Source organism: Osmia bicornis, chromosome 2, assembly GCF_907164935.1.
Source record: "Osmia bicornis bicornis chromosome 2, iOsmBic2.1, whole genome shotgun sequence".
Classification (NCBI taxonomy): Eukaryota; Metazoa; Arthropoda; class Insecta; order Hymenoptera; family Megachilidae; genus Osmia; species Osmia bicornis.
Genome location: NC_060217.1, coordinates 4,517,383 through 4,540,871, shown reverse-complemented (window position 1 = coordinate 4,540,871; position 23,489 = coordinate 4,517,383). Strand labels below are relative to the sequence as shown.

Below are 23,489 nucleotides of genomic sequence, written 5' to 3'. Positions count from 1 at the left end.
CGATCGGTGCTAGTGTGCGGAGAACTGTAAGTACGTTCTTTCGTACAAGGAACATCGAGGTATATATCGTGGACTTCGAAATTTCGGAGGTTATTGCACCAGATATTCCGCGAGCTTCTCTCTAGATGGCGGCTGCGCGACACCATGAATTGCGAAATACTGAACGATCGGATTAAACCCTTTGCGCCCCAAGTGGTCGAGTTTCGAAGCTTCGTTTCAGGTGTCAGCACATTTGGTGTTAATAATAAAATTATACCACAGTTACATGGAATATTCTAATCCGTATTCTAGGGTTAAAGATGAAATAATTTGTGTCTAGCTGTGGTAATGAAAATTTCATGTCCCTACTTGTCCGTGCATACAGTTATACATTATTCAATTTACTAAATAACTGTATGGTTGTTGTGCATTCGCAAGTGTAATCACTCGCAGCGATGCTGGTGTTTGCCACCAGAGGGATCATATTCGCAAGCATCCAGTTTCTCGCAAGTACTCATCTAACTATTCATCCAAAATATAGGGCTAGTCATGCAGTTAGATCAGGGTTGTATCTCCACTTTGGTTAAAGATACAAAAAAATGGTAGAAGTAAAAGTTTAATGTCGTGCACCAGTCAACCGATGATATAAGAGGGACTATGTAAAACGGGAATACGAGGAGTCAGAATCGTATCATCCTCCCTGAGGAGAAGTATCGTGTAATCTTACCGAAACGATTGGCCTCTGAATGGGAAATTGTCGTGTTATTACTCGACCTTCCTGGCCCCCAGTGTAAACTAATTCCGAGACATAGTTAGGGTCGAGTCGTCAGAAAAGTAACGAACGACCGAGCAACTTTAATGGCTCGCGGAAGGATTAGGGGCTAATTAACATCTGTAATAATATCACGCTGCCAACGACTTCACACTCCGGGGTCAAACGTCAAGTATATGTAAACACTCAGTTTTCGTTTTTTTCATGAAAATTAATTTTTTACCTTCACTTGCAATGTCTTAAACTCGACCCTATAAGTCTAATGTAGTATTTTCTTTCTTAGGCCTACATAGATCCGCCAGTACCTGCTATTTCCAACAGAAGGGACAGTAAAACGCCATAATTGTTGACTAGCTACCAACAATTAGGAGACGTGCGAATTTCAAGTGATAAAATCAGTGTCCCGATCGTAACACAAACGATAACATCGTAATTCTGATCACAGTAAATCTACCTGGGACCGAGGTGGAGTGTTCCAGTATGGACCCTTCTTCGGTATTGGCTATCCGAAGGCATAGATTATACAGCGTGTCCCCTGGGATAAGGAAGGAGCTCCAACCCTCGGTGTTTCTCCCTCTCCCGTACGACCATGTCTGTTCTCCGTTACAGAATCGTAGCCCTCGTTTCTCTGTCTACCCTCTTGCTGGCTAAAGGTCTATTATCGCGCACCGTCAAACCTACCCGAATTGCTCGTCGTCGTGTTATGCAAACGGGCACATTTGTTACGATAGTACCCCCATGGGGTCGTTCTCCACCATCCTGGTATGGTGTAGCTGTAGCGTACAGGCTGAGAGTAACATAGCCATCCATACCTACCACCACCACTGCCCCACTTCTCTCTCTCTTCTTTGGATCTAACGTAACCCTGGTCTGGGTGAGATCGCGTTCTAACCGGTGAGCACGTTTTCTCGCCTGGACAACGTCGTTCTGCGTGTCAACGCTTACGTTTTTCCTAACAATGAACCTACGACCATGTTCCCTACCTCCCTCTCTCTGCTTGAACGTTATTGTTCGTATATGGGGAGAAGAGACGTTCTAAGTCGTTCGTCTTACAATATAATTATGCATTACATTTTTTTTTTTTCGCAAAAATGATTATGTCATAAATCTCGTATAATCGAGTACCACTTAACAGAATCGTCAATCGAGTGGATCGATTCAAAGAGGATCGTCAAATGGTTGGTAGACGCGAAGAAGTATTCCACGGATATTTAACGATCTTCTCGCATCCTTATTCGTCACATATTTCACCGGATCGTTTCATCCTCGTCATAAAACTTTATCGACCGTGAAAATAACATTCTATCCATGGCAAGGTGTGCCAGAGTGACATTCTCCAAGTTTAAACGACCGTCCACGCGCCTCCGTATCTGTCACCCGAAACCTACCCTTAATTCTTTTTTTGATTTGATTCCTTCAACTTCCTCTCTATCAATGAAACCGAACTTATCTCGTTCCAAATTTTATCATCCAGAGAAATATTTTCGAATGACTATGAAAGTAAGGATCTCTACTTGACTCCAAGATCGAGAGCAAAACATCCGAGATCCTCGTCTCTCTTGGAATAAAAATGTAAAATGTCCTTCAATCTCCATTTTGAATCAAGCAACTTCGCATCCGGTTCCATCGCGAGCGCGAGAAACGTTCAGACGATCCAAGTTTCGGTCGGAGAGAAGTAATTTTTCTCTTAAACACCCATGCTAAAGTTGAAAGTTTGAACGTTGAGACGGGAAGACAAGTTCGACTATGCGTCCTCGTGTTCCGGAAGAATAGGATATCCCGACGAAAACTCGGGAACGAGATGTTTGTTATAGAGGAACTTTTAGCTAATCGCGACTACGACGGCTCAGGAAATAAGACTGGAATTCGTTCGAAGAACGGGTGAGAATTTCCTTTGTACACCGTGCTATTGCCTCGATGGAGACAAGTTTTTCAACAACTGCCAATCGGATCTCAAGAAATTACACTGACGATGGTCAACCATTGTCGCTAACGTTCCTTCCAATGAGCAGAGACAATTTGCAGCTTCTTAAAATTTTAATCAAATCGATTTTATATTCTTAGAAAATATAAAAATTGTTTGAAACTTGATAGACCTCACCCTTACAAACTACACGTTCTGACACATTCAACTGGTTCGTTCCATTTGAACAAACCTCCAAGGGCAGGAAGAAGATAAAAATTAAGATTCGCTTATCAAAGCATCTTCAAACTATTCCAATTACAACTTTCTTGGGATTCAAAGCGAGTGCAGCGAAGCAATTAAACGCTCCGCAGTAATCGATGATTTTTCTCGGTAATTGAGCGGCGTGGTCTCGTGAATTTCCCAGGCCACGGTTGGTATGCAAGACACCGCGAAGATCCGGGCAAACTCTAAACCCAAGTTTTCATTAGAACGCTACCTACCGCCTATCTCAATCCTCGTTCTAACCCCATAACGTAATCGTATTTTTAACAAAATCCTGTTACCAGCCAAGAAGAGAGCGAGGCAAACAGCCGTGCCAACCGTTCTATTTTATTTAAACTACACCCATTCATTGTACGATGCCTCAGAGACATTTATGAATAAAATTCATACTAATAATTCATTCTTGAAATACTTTTCCAGACAAAATGATGAAATCTCGAGGGAAGAAAGGTAAGAAAACGAAGTAAGGGGTGCCTTGACAACCCTCGCGAGGAAAATGGCGGACCATGAAGAAACAGATATCACCGTCTCTGTAATTACAATAGATTGTTCCCTGTACGATAATTGTCCATGGAATGGGATACGATGGGCCTGTGTTCCTCAGTCGACGTTCACTTACGGTTATTAGATTTTTTAGACCCTCCCTGTTGCGTAAATGGCAGCGTTGAACGTATACGATCAGCCATGATACACGCGGTGCTGTCTGGTTCCTTGGCAATCTTTTCGCTGAATGTGTTTATAAATTAGAATGCCTAGTATGCCGCTTCTTTACGAGTCAAATGTGTTACGTGTTCGCTTAGGGGTTTGGGAAACAAAGACTGGATATAATTAGCGATTACCTATATTGAACATATAGAGAAATTTGTCTACAGTGGAAGGATGGTTTAACTCATCTTCCATTTCAAATTTTTTTTGACCCGATAAAACATACTTTAAATTCCGTACACAGTTCAGCACTTCAGACTCGCATATACGACACGTTAATTATGAATCAAATGATCCTACATCAGTCTATCTCGTCAATTCAATAATATCCATCTGTCGAGGGTTAATTATGAAAGTTGATTCCTGTTATCTCCTATTTACCTGCTTATCAATTTCTGTCCATTCAGATGAATTCCCTGATGAAGTATCACTATTCCAATTTAAATAGTTGACGATAAAATGTTTGCAATACATTCGATCAGGGTCAGTTTCGAATTTCAAAAACCACCGAGATGTTGAATTCTTCTAGACAAATAATTTATTAACATCTATCTAATCGAATTTCAGCGTTCGATTCGTTTCCAAAATACGAAGAACGAAGAGTAGAAACCTAACTCAGGCCTTCAGGATGATTGATTCCCATGCACGACAGATATGTAAGTCGAAGCCTTTAACTTCACCCGCCAGAGAAATGCCATGATTTACGACTCTACCGAAGAGACATCGACTTTATTGGCTCTTTCAGTGGATGGGGTAAAATTTTATTGCTTTTCAAGGGACGAGGAAAAAAACACGCGACTGTCCACAAAGGGTACGGTGAAAGTTTGCGTCAGGTTAGAAGAAGAAGGGAAAAAAACCGATCCTAAGGCTAGAGGTGAAACCGTAAAAAGGGCTGGTGGAAAGCGACGACCTTGTGAAAGTCGTACAACCATCGTGAAATTTCGCTTATTGTTAATAAGCTGACAAAAATTCTACTGCCTTCTATGAACACATTGCACAGGACGTTAAAATAAGAGTTCTGGATTTTAAGGAAGGGTAGTAAGAAAAGTTCATTGGACCACCTTGACCAGATAAGAGTTAAATATACCAGAAAGGATCTTAAATAGAATCAACACGTAACGATTTCTAAAATAACGAGAAGTGAGTCACTTCTTCTTTGCTCGAAGAAGTCATCCACATCTCCAACAATCTTAAACGAATAACGAGACCAAGCAGAATCTTGAAGTTCGTGGACGTAAAGAAAAGATTGCGTAGGTGTATATCTCGTATCATACGCATGGTTCCATGGAGATTTTACCTTGAAGAGCAACCGAAAATAACCGCAAAACAGAGTGTGATTTGAGGTCGCTGCTCTCTCGCTGTTGGTATATAAGAAGATGCTTTTTATCCGAGGAGGGCCGAGCAGCGTGAATCTACGGTGACATTTAGAATCGTCCAGGCTCTCGTCCCGAGGATTTGACTGGGTATGATGGCTTCGGCACGCGACAAAACTGGGTACACACTGTTGAAACCACTGCCACACCATGGTCGTGGTATGACCATAAAATAAACGTTGGGGTAGCGCAGGCGGAGGCCAAACCTGACGGCGCATAAACACTTATATAACAGCAATTAAACTGCTTTTAAGGCCCATAAACTGCAGTTTCAATAATCTCGGTGACACACTCGATTCTGACCTGGCTCAGACTTCTACCAGGCCTTCGGAAGCGGCTCTTCCCTTCCCGTTGACGACCTTGAACACTATCACTCCTGAGATTACCCCTAATTCTCATTTTTGAAACCCTGTTGACATAATTCCCTATTTTAGAACGATAGAAAGGGTGACAAGGGTTTCAAATTGATCCAGAAGCTTATGAAACGATAATTCCAAAGAGAAAATTCATTTTCCAGCTAAACGCCACGTTTTTTCCAGAACGAGCCTTCATTGGCTACCTGGCGGATCCAACGGCAGAAAGCCTTCCGACAAAGCGAGATAGGTGGTAAAATAGAGAAGAGAGAAAGAGAGAGAGTTAGAATAGTGAGGGAGCAGCGAAAGGCGGGTGGAAACGAGCTAGAGGCCAGGTAGGGGAGGCCATGGAACGATGAAATGGGATAATACGGGACGCTGCAGGACGCGGCAGCCATCATCGAATGCTAATGAGGGGTTGGCGGCTTTTGGGGCGGAAGATTCAGTCCGTGCAGTGGCGCACTGTTGCCAGAGAAACGGTCTGATTATAAATTATACATTATCTCGTACTAGCCCTGTGTACACACTGAAATCCAACTAGACGTACGCAGGCTACCCGCGGCACGAACCATCAAAATGCAGAACGTTTAAGGGACCAAGGGATAGATTAAAAAGATCGCGCAAGGGTTGCTGCGGTATTATCGCGCGGTCAGGTAGGAAAAGTCGCTTCACCCCCCTTTTGCACATCCTTGGATGATTGTTCACCCCTTTCAGTAGAAGAGACAAAGTACCTTTTTGATTGGATGACAAGTTGTATTTTAATCACCAAGGTTTAATGGTTATTTTTTTCTAATGTACTTGCAACGATCAAGAAGGTATTATTTTGTACAGTATACACGCGAATCTTTCGTATAAGGAAAAAAAAACGAAATGCAACTTGTAATTTGAAGGATTTTATTGTTATTGACCCTCTTTGTTACGGTTACGGGGTAAACGTTTCTCGGAACAGCACAGCACCACAGCGAGGGTTAATCAAAGGGTGGAGAAGAAGCAACGAACAGCTCGAACAGTACCGACAGCTCTGAGTAAGCCAACAAGAATGTTTGCCTGGTGTACTGTTGCCGGCAGATCGAACTGTTTATATATTATACATTATCTCGTGATAGCCGAGCGTACACAAAACCAGGCTAGACGTTTACCGGCCACTGAACTCTGTCGCGAGAGCTCCAAAACATTCGGTGCCAACAGAGCAACAAGAATTAACTAACGAATGAAAATGTTATGACATTTTTGTGTCTCCCGTTTTTATACATAGTGTGACAAAAAAGATTGATCCTCGGACGACGGAAGCCTTTCCTATCTAAATTTTATTTCTTTAGATACTATATTTCGGATGTTTAAAGATTTTACATCTAGAAATTTGAGTGTTTAATTTTGGACGATAGGCTTTTGTATACTTTTCGTAAGGCTGGGTCATAACTGACTCATCCACGGACGTTCCTGGATTAATAGAGCTATTATCATGCTCCAAACCACTTGGAATGTTCAAAAACTTTATCGTTTGCTTAGAATTTATCATGTTTATTATTGGAATGATCGAAAGTTACTTGTATTCTTACTTGACCTATGCTATCGACATTTTCTGCTTTCTATTTTGTAATTAGGGTAGATAGAGAGTTAAATTAGATATTCTACGAGGTGTGCAGAAACATGGTCCACCAACAGTACGAGTAATAGAAATAATATAAATTAGATTGGTGCAAAATTTGGTCGCAGTTCAAACGGATTCTTGGTCAGAGAAACGATCTGGTGGAGCCATCAGCACTTCGCCGATCCCTGACCTCAAAATGCAGTATACGTTCGCATATCGCCAGTGAAAGATTAAATATACGTAATATCTCCTTCAAGTTAATTCTGTGTTACAAAATGGACCAGTTTCTTTCTTAATTTTACGTGACCGCATATTTGGTTTCTTGGTTGAAGGATGAGACATGTCGAAGGTTCTCCTTGACGCTTTTGTACATTTCATAAATTCTATCGTGACAAGAATTCGATATAAAATTCTGATACACGCGTATAATTTAGACTGTAAATGTTAGATTGGTCCATGATGTAGGTACGTCTGCATAGAGTGGTCATTAATCGTTAACACTATTAATTCGACCAACCTGAAGTAAACTCAGATGATGAGAAATTGGCGCAACTAATAAAGATTCCGTCACAAAGTGCATTCTCAAAGCCACCCAGTCGCCAATCCCAATTCTAAACTCGAAAGCGCAGTACGTTCACGTACTGGCGATAGATTACGGCCATAGACACGGCGACGGATATTGCATCGAGTGGAAGAAAAAGAGCGAAGCGCTTGAGTTGAATTCAAAGTGCTATTCTTATATTATTACTTTATTGCGAATGAGACTGTGAGCGACCAAGAATTTCAGCTCGACGTTTCCCGATATATTAAAATTTGGGAGAATCGATTATGCGAGGACAAACAATTATTCTTGAAACTTCTTCATGAAGTTTTTCAGATGAATATTAACACTTTAATGACACCTATCTCGCGTCATTACTCTTTTCCTTATTTTTATCTGCTCAATCAGATACTAATTGCAATTTAATAGCGCATGTCAAAAGAAACTTGCAAACATGATTACATTAATAATCTCTTATCGAGTAAGACGAGGAACGAGTAAGATTGTAAGTATGATTGATCCTGCGCCAAGTGTGATAGTCAAAGATGCAACGATGAATTATATTGTATGTAATGCAAATTGGGAATTTAAAAAATGTCGAAGTAAACGATAATACCGCTTAAAATTGACGACTAGGAATAAAATGAAGATAAGGAAGAATTACGATTTCAAGCGATTATCGTTACACATTTGATCTGTTTCTGCAACGAAACAGATCGGTTGAAGAAATGGCGAGACTTTGTGCAATGCGATTATTCATGCAAAAGAGATCGAGAGAAAAAAGGAAATAAACGAGGAACGAGAGACATGCATTATGCATCGCGCGTCCGGGGCTAACGTTGATTCGCGTACATAACTTCAATTGCAATTAGTCAAACATCCTGGAGGTCTCTGTACAACGTTCCCACAGGTATTTCGGCTGACGCACCCCAACTTCCAAATGCATTAACGTCACGTCTCTTTCGCGCATGGACGTATCGTCCTCGTTGACTGTACCAGAAAAGCGACGCATCCGACAGAAGGCAACTCGAAACCTGCTTATACAATCATGTTTATAAAACATGAGCAAATTCGTTTGTGATATTGATACGCGAATCATTAAGAACCTGAGCCACTCGTTAAATCTTTTATTCCAACACTTCCGCCTTATGACAATCGCGATTTGATAGGCAAAGCTCATTGTCAGTACACAATTTATCTCTATCTTATTTTGATGCTCTTTAGAACAATTTATGTTCCATTATTAATCGATGTTAAAACGATATCTTGATAGCCATAGAAATTGAAATTATCAATCATTTTACTTATTTCAATTAGAATGCCCGCAAGCAATAACGTCGACGGTGTTTAATTCCGACCAAATTGGAGGCGATTCAGCAATTGGTTAACAGTACTCATTGTACACCGGCGACTTCCTGCGGCAATCACGGTATCCTTATTTGAAATTATGATTAGTCTAATGTAAATAAAGCATCGCGATAAGTCCGACGGCAGAAGTTTTACTTTCACCTAAACGCTATTTACTCCGTCATTGTGCGGCCTGTAATAGGCCGTATAAAAGATAGTCACGGGGATAATTTGCGGCCAACATTATCACGGCGACGACAGGTGTAGTTAGCCGTATACATGTCCTTCTTGCATGCGCGACCAACATAAACGAATGGGGCACCGAGTTGGTAGCACGTGTTACCGGCACCAAGATTCGAGTAAACGACCCCTACATGTTGTCCTTGACTTTTCTTTGACACACTTTTAAAAACCCCCCGTACTAACTATACTCGTTAAGAATCTATTTTTTAACGCCATAATAAATTCGCGAACTGCGCCATCTAGGCGATCACACGTGGGACAAGCGCATAGGTTAGCTGGGGAACAACTGTTGGCTGAAATTGTAAGTAAAATTTAACAATGCATACGCGCACAGTGTTTTTATCGTTGAACTCCCTTCGAGCTTGTTCTAAAACTCGTCTCTTCGTTGAATCTTGCGTACTTCGCGAGGAAATATATATAACCTACAATATTACGAAACCGTTCAGCTTAATGACCACTATTTCCAATAAGGAAACGTGTCGCGAGGTTGTTTGTAAAATTATAAATTCGGTTAGAAACCAGAAAAAAAGTGGTAACCGTCTTGTACATTTACGTACGTTTCGTGAATGAAACGCTCTCGTGCGTCGAAAAATATGGTAGCCACATGTGGCAGTAGCCACAGATTCATCCTGCCTTGTTTTACCTCCTCGACCGTTTCAAAGGAACGATCTTTAACATTTCATTGAATGTTCACATACTCTTTATCTCGTGATGCGGATAATTTCTAAGTAAGGAAGATTCAAATGAAAATGGTTTCGTTTCGGAATCGGACAAAAAAGTCTCGTCTTCAATATTAAGAGGAAATAAAAAATATATTTCCAGCAAAGATGTTTTAGCGAATAGCGAGAAACGATAGCAACAGTAAGAGATGGTACTCACCGCACACGACTCTGTCGAACGGGCTCATCCAATCTGAAAGCAAAAATAAAAACCAACTGTAATTAAGAACAGAGGGAAAGAGAGCATCAAATCGATCCGATAGGAAAATTATCTAGCGTTTCAACCGAACCGTGAAAAAGCATGCACTTCAGATAAAACTACCCACCACAAACACAGGCACGGTAGAATGTCGTACCGAAAGAGAAGGAAGGAGAGAGATAAAGAAAGATGGAGAGGCAAGCAAACGGAGAGGGAGCCGCGTGTAAGCGAAACTTATTCCAACGGATACGCAATTAGAAAGTAGGAAATTCGCGGCAACTCGACACGCAAAGCTCCTCTCCCTGTAACTTCGCCTGCTAGAAACGAGGATTAGAGGAACGATCGTGAACGGTCAACCGTATCGGGCTTAATCCCATGTTCCTTCTTCCCATCCTTTTCTCTGTCTCTTCGTCGATTAAACGGAAATGTAGCTGGATTAGGCTGACGTCGATTCGTGCTAGGTGACACAAGGTCCGATCGAAAGAACGCGAATGAACTGTTTTGTAAGCCCGAGCAAACTGTTTGGCAGAGAAGTTCTGATCGCGAGAACTAATCAACGACTATTCGTTGTTCGATCGCTGAGACGCCATCCAACCGCGGCTTGGAATTCATCCCAATAAATCTTTTGCATTACATTCTGACAACTATCGCCGAGGCAACTGGCGTGTTCCCTTCGTTCTCGCCTCATAAAGTTATTCTTACGCACTCGTAAAGCAGATAAGGACTTTATTGAATCACGAATAGACACTTCTTGCGAACGTTGCCCGATAAGACTCGCAGCGCCACGGCGGATGAAAAAACAGACATCTCTGTCTGTTACTTCTTTGTCGATCTCGTGGCAACTATTGATACAGGAGATGAGGTTAATAAAAACTGACGGGAGCTGTGAATTACAGTGAAGCACGTGTTGAGAAAATTCGCTCCTTGCTTTGTATTGCTATGATTTATTCGTCGGTTTGTTACTATTGACGCTACGCGTGGCCATTTTGCGAGCGCGGCGCGACGGTCGTCTATAAGTCGAAAAAGCGTGAGCGTCGGAAGTGCTCAACGAAGATGGCTTCTGATCTATCACTGGTCTAACTTCAAATGTAAAAAATGAAATAATTTACCTCTGATAATTAATTAATCAATTTCTCGACTGAGTGTGTCCAAAAAGGAAGTTTCTTTAATTCGAACAGCACAGTTAATAATAGTCAAATGGTTAACAGCAAGCCGAAATTCTATTGAAAACCCGTCAATCTGTTCCGATCGTAATTTACAGCATGAATAACTCGCAAATATAATACGCATCTTACTCTCCTCGTTTTGTGCCGATGAAAAAAATGCATGAAAGCTTAATGCGGTACAAGAAAACGTTATTACATGGTGTTGATAACGGAACAGGCTTCAGATAATAATTTGCATACCGAATGTTTACAACTTCATCTGAGTATGTATCCAATCCTCGTAATATAGGGAGCGTTCAGGTCTGAGGAAATTTTGTCAACTAACACACGACAATATTTAATAAAGCAGAAGTGATTTTAGAATGTCGTTAATCGCGACAAAGCAATTGAAGCCAGGTGACGTCAACGACCGCTAACTCGAGAAACTTAAATGGTCCTAAGGCAATATTAATGACTATCGTAGCATTAATGTCGACTATGATTGTTTAATGTTTCTTACAGAATTCAAGATGGCGTAATTATTCTAAGTCCATTCAAAGAAAAAAGTAAGTTTGCTAAGTGAAGGCGTGCTTTTAAGTTAAGAGCAAGTGTCTAGGTTGAAGAGTATTAGGGACAGGACTCAATTTAACGTTATCTGGTTTACTATAAAACCTGAGAATGATCGTGAAACGTATAGACAGATTTTACAGTACTTCGGATCAGTGTTATTTCCGTTGAAACCTTGAACAGTTTTCATTAAATTCTTCTCGGAAGACAAAAGAGGTATCTCGCGAAAATTTATTCCACTTGTTTCACACGAATCATCGCGTCAACATACACAAAAACAATGCAAACCGATGTATATTGGCTGGCTTTTAAAAATACACGATAGCTATTCATGCGCCGTCACCACGACGAAACAGAGCAACGAGAAGAGAAGGTTAGGTCTTGCTTGTCCGTCGCAAATACATGCATTAAAACTCCGTCGGGCACTTTGTTCACGCTAATACGTCGGACAAAGGCTCTTGAACAAGCTATATACGTGAAATACATTATGGCGGAACATGGAGAATAGGTTGGTCGCTGAACCGACGAGACGCGACGTCTCGAGCCTGCGAAAGCGACTCGAAGCGACACTATTGTTTCCGACAAATTGGAAATGGACATGAATTTTTTACTGTCATGTTTTTGTTGTTAAGACGATAATTGGCAAATAGAACTGTTTTGTATGTAAATCAATACATGTGCCATAAAATTAACTTGCTTTTTATGCAGCAGAAAAATACGTTTCAGTCACAGATGTTATTATCGAAGTTTACTAAACTTGAATCGACCGATAGATTCGTTTTTATATTGCGGATACGTTAATTATGCTGTTACAATTAATCAACTATAACTGTTGATCAGGTACAAATTGCACTCATCGCACAGATAAGAAACTGTAATTGATGTCGTAAGAATCCTTGATAAATCTTTATAAGCTCGGAAGGAACTAGATCAATTTGTGTATTCATAATGAGAGTTTTCATATTAATGTACCGTAACAATTGGTTTGTGACAGTATTACGTATATTCCAGTAAGAACCGACGGTGCTTTTAGTAAGCATTTTACGAAGGTACAACAATGGTCCACCGTAACTCTGTATAGTGCCCCCTGCAGAAAGAATAACTATAAACACGTGTACCGTAGATCAATTTTCATCTACTCTTCAACATCCATGGGATAGACCATCATTGCTAATCCCTTATGGACTAGTTCTACTATGTTTCTCAGCGTTTTCCTATCGAAACGGTAGTAGAAAAACTGTGTGTAACTGGATAATAGACACAGCAAGTATGTTAATGCTAAAAGAGAAAGGAACAAGGGGTCTCTATGTTCAGATAAAGCTCGTATTTCTTGATACCCGATAAAGTCGGTACTATAACGATCGATTTTCACGAAACAATAAATCCGTATCCAAATCGAGCGTAATTTATTACCCGATACGGCCATCGTTGTACTTGTAAATTCGCGACATAGTGTTCAACAATAACAATGCATAACATATAGAATTCAGTGATTTGACGATCATGCAACAGCACAGACGCAGGCGTTATCGTTATCTCCAGAGCGCATTATTAAGAATAACATGTGACGCTAAGTCATTAACGCGTGTCGATAGCGTAACATAACGAGCAAGATGATGATGTGCCGAATAGGCAATTTCACTGTCTCGATAACGTAATTCTATTATTGATTCCACATTGTTTCTTCTTACACACGGCCAATTTAACGCCATATTGAATACAAACGATAGCAGCCACAAATCGACGGATCTATCTTAATCCAGCTTCACTTATCGTCGCTCTGCATTATCCGCTGATAAAGAGGAAATGTTAAATAGCCATAACACGATCGTGTGAAACACATAATTAACTCCTGGACGCCATCAGGAATTACCAGTCTAATCTTCATATTGTGCGCAAACGTGTGCCCGTTAAACAATATTCGACTTTGTTCATCGGAGCAGAACATCATCAATCTACTTGCCTACCGAACCGATTCGAGATTGGAATAGCTACACAAGGTCTGACCCTTATTAGAGGAGCATGCTTCGTTGAACAATAGGCGAATAAAAAGCAAGAAACATGGAATGCAAGAACATAAAAATTGAACTTACCGGTAATAGACATCCATGGATATCGTGGTATGTCCGAAATGCCGGGTTGCCCGGTGGTGGGTTGTTGGCAGGACGTCAAAGGATCAACAACGGCCGATGCTGCAGCAGCCTGATGATAGAACTGTGCTGCGGCGGCCATGGACGCGGACGCAGCCGATACGGCTGACGAGGCGGACGCGGAGGAGACCAAGCTACCAGGTGTAGCGCCGTTCTGATGATGATGACCAAGAGTGTAATTGACCATAGGGTCCGCGGACGTGGGTGCAACATTTCCAGTGAGACTGGCGGTATAACGACAAGATTTGTCGCCTGCGGTTGCGGCGTCTACAGCCGCGGCCGCGGCCAACGCGGCACTCGAAGCCGCGGTCGAACCGAAGCCTGGCACCATGCTAGACGTGGCACCAAAGGCTGCGGCCGCGACCGCTTGCTGTTGCTGATGATGATGATGCGCCGCTGCCGCGGATACGTAAGGATACATGCTCGATGTGGTGCGTGCCGCCGGTGAGGTGGATGCCGAACTTCCTGAATGTTGCGGACTCGAACCCGTCGGGCTTGGCGAATTGTGCTGTTGCGCGTAATTCACTGCCGCGGCCGCGACTGCAGCCGCGGATAAACTGGACTCTAGACTGGCGGTAGCCGGACTTGTCGTGCACGCCTGAATCGTGCCGGGATTCGCGCTCGAGAACAACTGTTGATGATGAAACTGTTGGTGGTACTTAGGTAGCATACTATCGATTATGAATTTCGAACTCATATCGACTGCCGCCGGTGCCGATTTCGGACTCGATGCCGAAGACACGCCCGGACACGGAGACCCGGGTCCAGTGTCTCAACACCGACACCGTGCCGGCGAATCGGCCAGCAGCTGCTGCTTCATCGTTTGCGCACTTTGTTTCCGCAGTAATCACACCGTTTTTTCTTTATCTCTTATCACAAAAATATATGCCTCGATCCCCCGACTGATACACGGCGATCTTTTTTTTTCGTCGCACCCAACTACACGCACTCGATTTACTGTTCGATCAATTTGATTGAACTTCTTCCTCTTCTCGTTAGGTCCTCAAGTATTCCCGTTTTCTTTCACTTTTGCGTTCTCCTTCTTCTCTCCTTCTCCGGCTGTCTTTCTACCTTCCCTTCTTTATCCGTTACCTTTGACCCCCACTTTGATCGTCACTTACGCAACTTTACACATTATCACAGAAACGATAACCGACGCGAACGGTCGAGGATGGATGCTCCGTTTAATATAGACGGAAGATCGCGGTTACCGAAGAGTTCGCGACGGCAGACGGGTAAACACACCGGAACGACTCCAAATCATTCGGTTTCTCTTCGGTGGTAGACACGTCAGATCATCGTGTTGTCGATCACACCGGGGATAAGTATCCGACGAACAGGTATGGTTTTCGGCCCGACGTTACGATTCCTTTATGGTAATTACGATTCCTTCCACATCGGGACGACCAGCGACAATAAAGCAGCGGGTCTTTCGTTGGTCGGGCCCACCCAGCTGATCCAACACAGCGGTCCCAGCGAGGAAATTGGGCTGCGACGGCGAACGAGGCGACGGCACGAGGAGAGAGAAGAGAAGAGAAGAGCGTGGCCCCTGTCAGGTGTTAGAAGCCGTTTCTTGCGTACTTCTCGGATAGTCGACGAATCCTTTATGGGCCATGCATGAAGGTACTATAGCCCCCTATCCCGAACGCCGCGTACTACAACCCACGGCCAGCTAAATGTAACCCCTTACAATAATGGCGCCGCTTGTCTCTCCGTTCTGTTCCCCCCTCTCTTCTGCGATTCTCGAGCGCGCTGGGGTACCAGCTGGTAAACAGAGCCGACCAATCGCGCCGCTCCCTTATCTGAGGTGGACCAATAGCGCGCCGCCTAGGCGCGCCAAGATGAATGGCTCTCTCTCTCCACACCGACTCTACTCACTCTGATCTTCACTGCTGCCTATACTTCCAGTTCTCTCTCTTGTTTCTTTTCAGCTGCTGCCGTCTCTCGTCCGCTCTCGCTCCACTGCTTCATGTTCTCGCACTCCGTCCATACCATGCTTTTCTCTCGTCGCGTCGGTTCTGTTCAGCTCTGCTCTGCTGTATTCTGTACGTTCTCTCTTGTCAGTGCAGTCCTGCTCGCCACGTTGCCTTATACCCCTGTACGCTATCGTGCAGGTTTCAAACGTCTCGCACAATATTTTCTCTTTCTCTTTCTTTCTTTCTTTTTTTTCTGTTTCTCTTCCCTTCTGTTTTTTTTCTAATCTCTACTCCTCTCTTTCTTTGCTGTCGGTCTTTTGCTTCGCTTTCTTCTTCGCCGCTTCGTCTTTTTCGTGCTTTGCTTTACTGCCGGTTCAGCAGTTTTTTGAACATTAGCCTCGCACGCGTTTATCCGTTTTTTCTCCCGGGTTGTTCTCCTTTGTTTTTACGCTTTTCGTTTTCCCTCGCTATTTCATTGCTCTACGTTCAGGCAGGTCTCTTTTGGCCAGCGTGTAAACGCACCAACTAGCAGTTTCTTCACTTTGCAATTTTTTATCAATCTTGCTAATCGTATCCTAACTCCTGATTAGTTCAGCCGACGATCTCCGTTCTTTTAAGTCTTCACAAATTTTCTCTGCTCTTTTCTTTCCAAACTCGTTCCCTCTTATCTTCCTTCCTTTATTATTTTACCGCCTTTGTTCTGGACCAAGGACTCTCTCTAACCCGTTCCTTTTGACTCGCTTCAAACAATGCCCGCTGGAGCAATAGTTCCCGTGACAATATCCCGCGCGTTTTTAAACGAGCCCAACGCCAGACCAAAGTGGATACGTTCGATCAATTCGCAGCTAGGAACCTCCGTGTTACTGGCCGATCTAGAGGGCACTCGGATCGCCTGCTGATTTAGCCGGGATTCGCGTAAGCGTTTCCCCGTGCCTCTTCCCGTTTCCGCGAGGAATATGCAAGCGAAACTGGCGCGTTTCGCCAGTGTCGTCTGCTCGACTCTTCGAAACCACTGAACTCGTCCCAGTCGGGATAGCGGCAGCATTCCTGCGTTCTCAGAGTGGTGGCATCACGATGGGGCACGAAACGACTCGCGGGGCCAGGGGAAGGGGTGTAGACTAGTCGCGGCCAAAGGAACCGAGGAGGGAGTATTCTCGCGGAGGGTGGAAAGGTGCAGGGGACGAAAAAAAAAACAGTTCTCAATCGTAAAATTGCTAACTGTGGACAAAAAAAGCCTATCATATCTATGCTTCTCTACCGAAGCTTTTCTTCGATTAATCGCGTTTCTTTTTTCCATTTTATGTTCACAGCAAGCACGAACTTCGGTTTAAATATAACGTGGCTTGTTTGTTTTCGTGTCCAGACTCAATGCCAAGAGGTAAACGGCAGTTGCTATTGTACGTGGTAATTTTTGCTGACGTAACGCGATCTTTACGAAAGACTTTAACGACCAGAAAACGAGTTTTGGATAATTTTGATGATTTATTCGTCACTTCTTAAATGACGAATTAATTAATCGATTGGTAAGAATTATTAGCTACACGTACTCACCTTGGGTGCCATTTTTCGCTCCTGAAACAGAACATAAATAATAAATTAATTAGGTGTATTTCGAAGGGACAGCTTTTATACACAAATGCATATTCATACTCTTCGTTCAAAATAAAATTTGCAATTCGTTCGATCCCCCATTACAAATTATCCCTGTTCTAACTCTAAATTCCACGTTGTCGGCACGGATGCTCGAGAAATTGGGAAAGGAAACAAAGGATGAGCAGGCGTGGTTTTTTAGGCATTTCAAAGCAGAATATGGAAGATGTGTGGTACCATTAAACTCTAAACCTAATCTATGAAGATGAATGTTCTAGTTAGTGGGAGGACTAGTGGCGAAGACTAGCAGAGTTGGAACATGTATTGGAACCGCTCGATCCTTTAAGACACCGCCTATTTTGATGATATCTAGCAACTGGACGTACAAAAAGAAGAATACTGCGCCGCCTTTGTTGTTGAAACGGGGCTCGATAGATCGAACGATACAGAAAACGACCTAAACAACAACGGGTGGTTATACTCCTTTCCATACCTTTGGAATAAATGTATAGAATAAAATAAAAGATTATAAATTGTACGATGTGGTAATTATTATTTCCTTTTCAAAAATAATCATTTTTAACAAAAAACTGAAAGAGCAATAACATACTTGATATTGAAACAAAAATTCCAAGTTACAAGTAATATCTTCCAATCCCTCAATTAATCCCACAATTAATTAATCCCGACTATCGGCGATCCAACGACCTCATAATTACCTGAACATACGATCAGTGCCAGGTCAAAAGTGTCGCCAACGTTGTATCCGAATTCATTCAGTACCCTAGAAGAGATCATCCAATTATACGAATGATGGCGATGCTGCCGGACAAGACGCAGAGGCTGCTTGTCTGTACAATAAAATTATGCCTGCCTGTCGACCATCACAGGATGTAAATTGCAACGGTGACACAAACAGCTAGACAAACAAAGACACAAAACGTGTAAGCTAGTGTATCTGCCTACGAGAAAAGATGCGTCGCGGATAAAAAGGTGGTCCGGTTCTTCTGGAACCTCGAGCGTGTCACGAAATTCTCGAAGCGAGATTCTCGTTCAACGGTTGGGCTCGGAAAAAATATTCAGGAGGGAACGAATAGAAGGGAAGAGAAATTGGGCGGTGGTCCTGCTGATAGTTCGGGGTGCACCAGGGGTGACGCCCTGACGATCGGAACAGAGACACCTAGCGCGCCATCTTCGTGGAGATTAAGGGAATTCTCGAACCGTGTAGCCGTACCGGCATGCTTTGCGTCCGATCCTTGAATTTAACCATGGCGGGCAAAAATTCTGCAGGTTAAGTCGGATAATATTCCTCATCGATTCGTGAATCGAGAAACATCCTTATGTTCTTTGATCCTAATTTGTAATGTTATTGCGAAAGATTACTTCACACATTGTCACGATGGATTAAGACGCCATGATTTATGAAAAATGTTCCATCTTGAAACCTGGCTTAAAACTCCCAAGATAGTCAGTAAAACTTTTGTCTTCAACCTTCCGGCTTTAATAAATTTTATTCATAACCCATTATCACCTCTTATTTGGTTTACTAAACGTCATCTTGAATGTGTTTATTAATAAATTACGACTTAAGCTGTGAATTGATTGGTGAGTGCCATTTACAGTAAATCAAAGTAGGTCTGCCGCAACCTTAACCAGTTACGAATTAATCTGAAGGTGAAAAATAATTGTAAAATTGTTGCAAACGATTAGAATGATAATACGTTGAAAGCTTGGTTGACATTTATTACGATTCATATTTGTTCGAATGCAACGTTATAGGGAATACATCACGGGATACGTTAACGCGAACGTTAACAGATAATAACTATGAATAAAATCTTTTACCTTGATTATGTAAATACTCCATAACGTGTCACTTTTTTCTTTTTTCTTATCTGCCTTATCTGATCTATTTACAACTTACTGCCATGTACAGCTTACATGTTATTTAATTGTCGTATACGCACCGCTAATTAAACGGACAATTAAATTGCTCAGCGATGGATCACGTACCAAGGTCACGGTCCGTTTTGTCCGTGACTGTTTTACCGACTCGTTTTGTCTATCGCGAAATCCGTTTTACCTATCGAGAGGTATTCGCACGCTTCGTGGGTATTTTACCTACAACTCCATTTTTCCGGTCCATCGCGAAAATGCGTTCGATGCACCGGAAAATAATTGCATATCGCGTGGATTCTTTGCGAGTTCCGCGTGAAAAATAAACAAAAGATCGCGTGAAGGTATTTGCAACGAAGCGGCACTTATTAAAAATGGAAGGTGAACGTCGTGTACAGCGTACAATAAAATGTTAATAGTACTAAAACTATGCAGAGATTCTAGTTTTTCCTGAATACATACATTTTATGTTGAATTTGCAATATTATGTATGCGTTTCGCATGTGTTTTATTTAAGTGGTGCTCACTCTTGGAGCTGATATTTTGTTATCAACTTTTATCTTAACGAAGAACTTTCTATAATCAACAGGCCTGTAAAATAATTTAAATTATAGTAACCACCAGGTTCTTGATTTTATCCTATGATATGATTGTATCAAATGTAAATGTTTGTATTTTTATTCTACCGTGAATAAAATGTGAAATAAAATATTGTTATCATTTCCTTTAATCGAAGCTGTTCAGAAAACTAACCATTTTCTCGCTACAAATCAAGATACGCTTGAAAAATTAATACCAAAAGAAGGACATGCTTAACGTTAACACATTTTACGAGGGCGATTTACCCGGTCGCAGATCTGCAGAGAGCTCGGTTGTCACCGACAATCTCTCGTTTTGGTCCCGATAAACCGAAGCACCGCAATCGAAGGGCGGAAAAAGAGTGAGGATGAGGTGGTGGAGAAAGATCGGCCCTAAAACGCCGACGAGGCACAGATAAGAGGCGATCCAGTGACGTTCTTCCTGGATTACCGATTCCCTCGAGTGGAGGAATCCGTAGGAGGTGCAAAGTTTGTGTTCAACTTTCGTCGAAGACACACGTGCTGTTGAATTTTCCAAGTAAGTAATAAACCACAATATTACTTTTAATAATTGGGTATCCCTCATTTCCGTTTGTGTATTGATTTTAGTTACGCGTCATACGCATATACACAACATAACCATTTAAAGGGTTAATCGTGTACCCAAGTATCTTTTTGCTCAAATTCTCGCAGACTTTCTCGTAGAAAAATGTAACGTAATTTGTTAAACAAACCTCGCGCCGTAAAAGGTGCACGAACACCATCGAGGCTAAAGTGTAGCCCGTACTTAGGACGCATGGCCTGTCATTACAAGCAATTTTATTAACGCTTCCGAGAAAGTACGGTGAAACCGTGATGCACGAATACGATGATTATGGTGTACTACAGGATGATTGGTCGATCAATTCTCGGAACGTACTAACACTGCCTGGCTTGGATAATAACAGTTTTCCGCTGTTCTATCGAGAAATATCAACCGTGAATGCTTGGTTTGACCGGACGAGTAAAAACCGCGTCTCTGGTCGGTTGAATAATAAAACGTAAGAAATACGAAGGAACAGGTGATACCTAAACTTTCACTGAATAAAATTTTTAAGTCCTATGATAATTTCTATTAAATTTTACCTACTTCTCAATTAAATTTCCCGCGGCGTTCACGTGTTGCTTGCACGCATGCGCTCGCAATGCATCATGGTCCTCGCTGAATTCATCGACGCATGCGCACTGCACCATTACGCGAACCAGCGCGACCGAATTTGAATCAGTTCCATGTTTCTACGAGATTTCTGTCGAAATAAAAGTGTGATATTCAGCAAACGGTGAACTGCCAAGCACGTGACAGTCTGACACGACGCGTAGTGACGTAACAACGTGGTGGAAGGTCCGGAACGCGGGACGACAAGTGTGGCGAGACAGTGACAGTCCCGCGAACGGGGCGGGCCACTTAACGACATTAGCAGAGAAGGAAAGGGAGAATGAACTGGATAGGGAAAGACAGAGCGAATGGACTTGTGACTCGATGCGTTTTACTGCTGCTTTACGACGGTTTATTGCGCCATCAAAACATAAAATGTGCCCGGTCGGGAAGCGTGCACACGCGTGGGTACACCCCCACTTTACTTTTACCGCTGACTGCCGGTTAAACCGGCCAACATTTCCCGATTTCTTGCTCCGCAGAACGTTCCGGTTCGTCTCCCCCGATCTTCTTTTTCCTTCCTTACCTCCTTTGCCTGTTCTGTCGACTAACTTACCGGGACTTTGTTCTATCTACCCTTGTTATCTGTTTACGCGTACAACCCCATGCCATCGTCCCTTAGGATTTTATGTTTCTTTTCTGAAGCATCGTTTTATCGATGATTCTAATAGCAAATCTTTATTAAATAGAGAATAAGCCGTAAGAGGTTAAAAGGTGATAAGCAATATACAGTGGGACAAAAAAGTATTGGCACTCCTAATTTTCTGGTAATAACTTTATGGAAAGGAATGGCGCAAACATCAACATCAACGTCCAATCGAAAGGGTTAAAGCTACTTTGAATCTTGGATTTGATTCCCACTAAGTTGAAGGTAGAATGAAACGGAACTGGTCGAAGGAACTTTTATCTGAGAAAATGGCGATCCTCGGCCAGGTCGTGCGCCATTACAGCGTTTTGTCTGGCGAAGAGAAAGAGAAAGGCGGACGTTTGCATTCCGAAGCTGGACGATTTGCATTTGCAGCGCGATAGCCGGCCATGGGTAGATCAAGACAGCGGCGAGACTTTCGGAAACGAGAACGCGTGTTATTGGGAAATTTACAAGGACACGGTGTCCGTAAATTGAACGACCGCGAGCCGCAAATTTTATTAATCGTGCAAAGGTGGGCCGCCTCCGGTTCTCTTTCTACCCAGCTCTCTGCCGATCGCGATTTCTCAGTTGGCATTTTTCGACTTCGTTCCCCGATAACGTACGATATCGTCGCCGGGGTGGTTACTAATGTCCTTGGATTTTCTTGTTCGCGATTCAGCTCTTTCCTGAGATATAAAATGTTCTTGGAACGAGAGATAAACTGTATCTTGACTTTAGAGCTTTCGAAATTTTGATTTTTTAATTCTATCTAGATTTGGATTAGAGTCTTGTAAAATTTAATGTAATCGTGATAAGAAAGGGATGTGACCTTTTCAGACGAATTAAAGTTTATAAAGTTCGATTAAAAGTTCGTCACAAATTAGCTTCAATCAAATTTAGCTAAAACAGAGGGACAATCGAAATACTGAAACACTCTAACAATGTCAACAGGGAGAAATGTAGGGAAGGCAATCAAAATATCAATACGAAAGATCATAATAGCTATGGTTGCTGAAACTTGCGAAAGCCTTGTAACCTTGGAACCTTGCTGCGATACAGTGGCGTCATCTGACGAGGGGTGGACGAACGCTGGTTTCTCCCTTGTTTGGGGAGCATCGCAAACCCCTCTGCACAACCGACCGATCAGAGAAGGACCGATTGGCAAACCCTCCCTTACCCCTATAACCCCGGATGCTTCCAACGGTTTTCCAGGATACCTTCAGAGATACATAGTTCCCCGAAATCACACCAGAGCGATCACACTAGGAAAATGCAACCGTAGAACATTGCACAGCGTGAAACTTTTGCATTAAACAATGACCAGATCCACTGTTCCATTGTGTACACTATATATTGTTACTGACTAGGCTACTTTATAATAAAAAAGAGACTCGAAGGTAATAGATGACACGAGAACTTGGGAAAGTAAAGTTTATGTAGTTTAAACAGCATTATTATTATGCTAGGAATCAAATAAAAGGTTAAAGTCGCAGATTAATAATTAATTTTTCAATATGTTTGGCTACAGTATCCATTTTCACTACGACAGTCAAGCTGTTAGTTTAAACATGTCTTACTATACATGTCGATTTTACCTGTGGTAGTCAACGTGTTAACCCTTCAATTGATATAAAACGAATCGTTCCACCGTCAGATTGTTTCACGCACAGAAACTGTATAGTTTAAGGATACCCCTGTCGTTTTTGATTTATTTGAAATCTCGAGGTGGCAAGGAAACAAAAGGCAGGAAGTAGAAGCCGGGGGGAAGAGGAGTGTAGCGCGTGACATCTTTCGCTGGTCCACCGAAACAGCGT

General features: G+C 42.4%; 1 protein-coding gene across 2 annotated transcripts in view; it reads right to left on the bottom strand.

Annotated features, from left to right (window-relative positions):
- LOC114879326 (homeobox protein abdominal-A homolog) overlaps positions 1-17,323 on the bottom strand; it is a 42,915-nt gene extending 25,592 nt beyond the window's left edge. For both annotated transcript variants that reach the window (XM_029194157.2, XM_029194165.2), the window contains exons 1-2: positions 13,816-17,323; positions 9,972-10,004 (exon numbers count right to left, since the gene is read on the bottom strand). In XM_029194157.2, the coding sequence (XP_029049990.1) occupies positions 9,972-10,004; positions 13,816-14,569 (787 nt within the window). In that variant the 5' untranslated portion in view covers positions 14,570-17,323. The remainder of the gene's footprint in view (positions 1-9,971; positions 10,005-13,815) is intronic.
- Between the last annotated feature and the right edge of the window lie 6,166 nt (positions 17,324-23,489).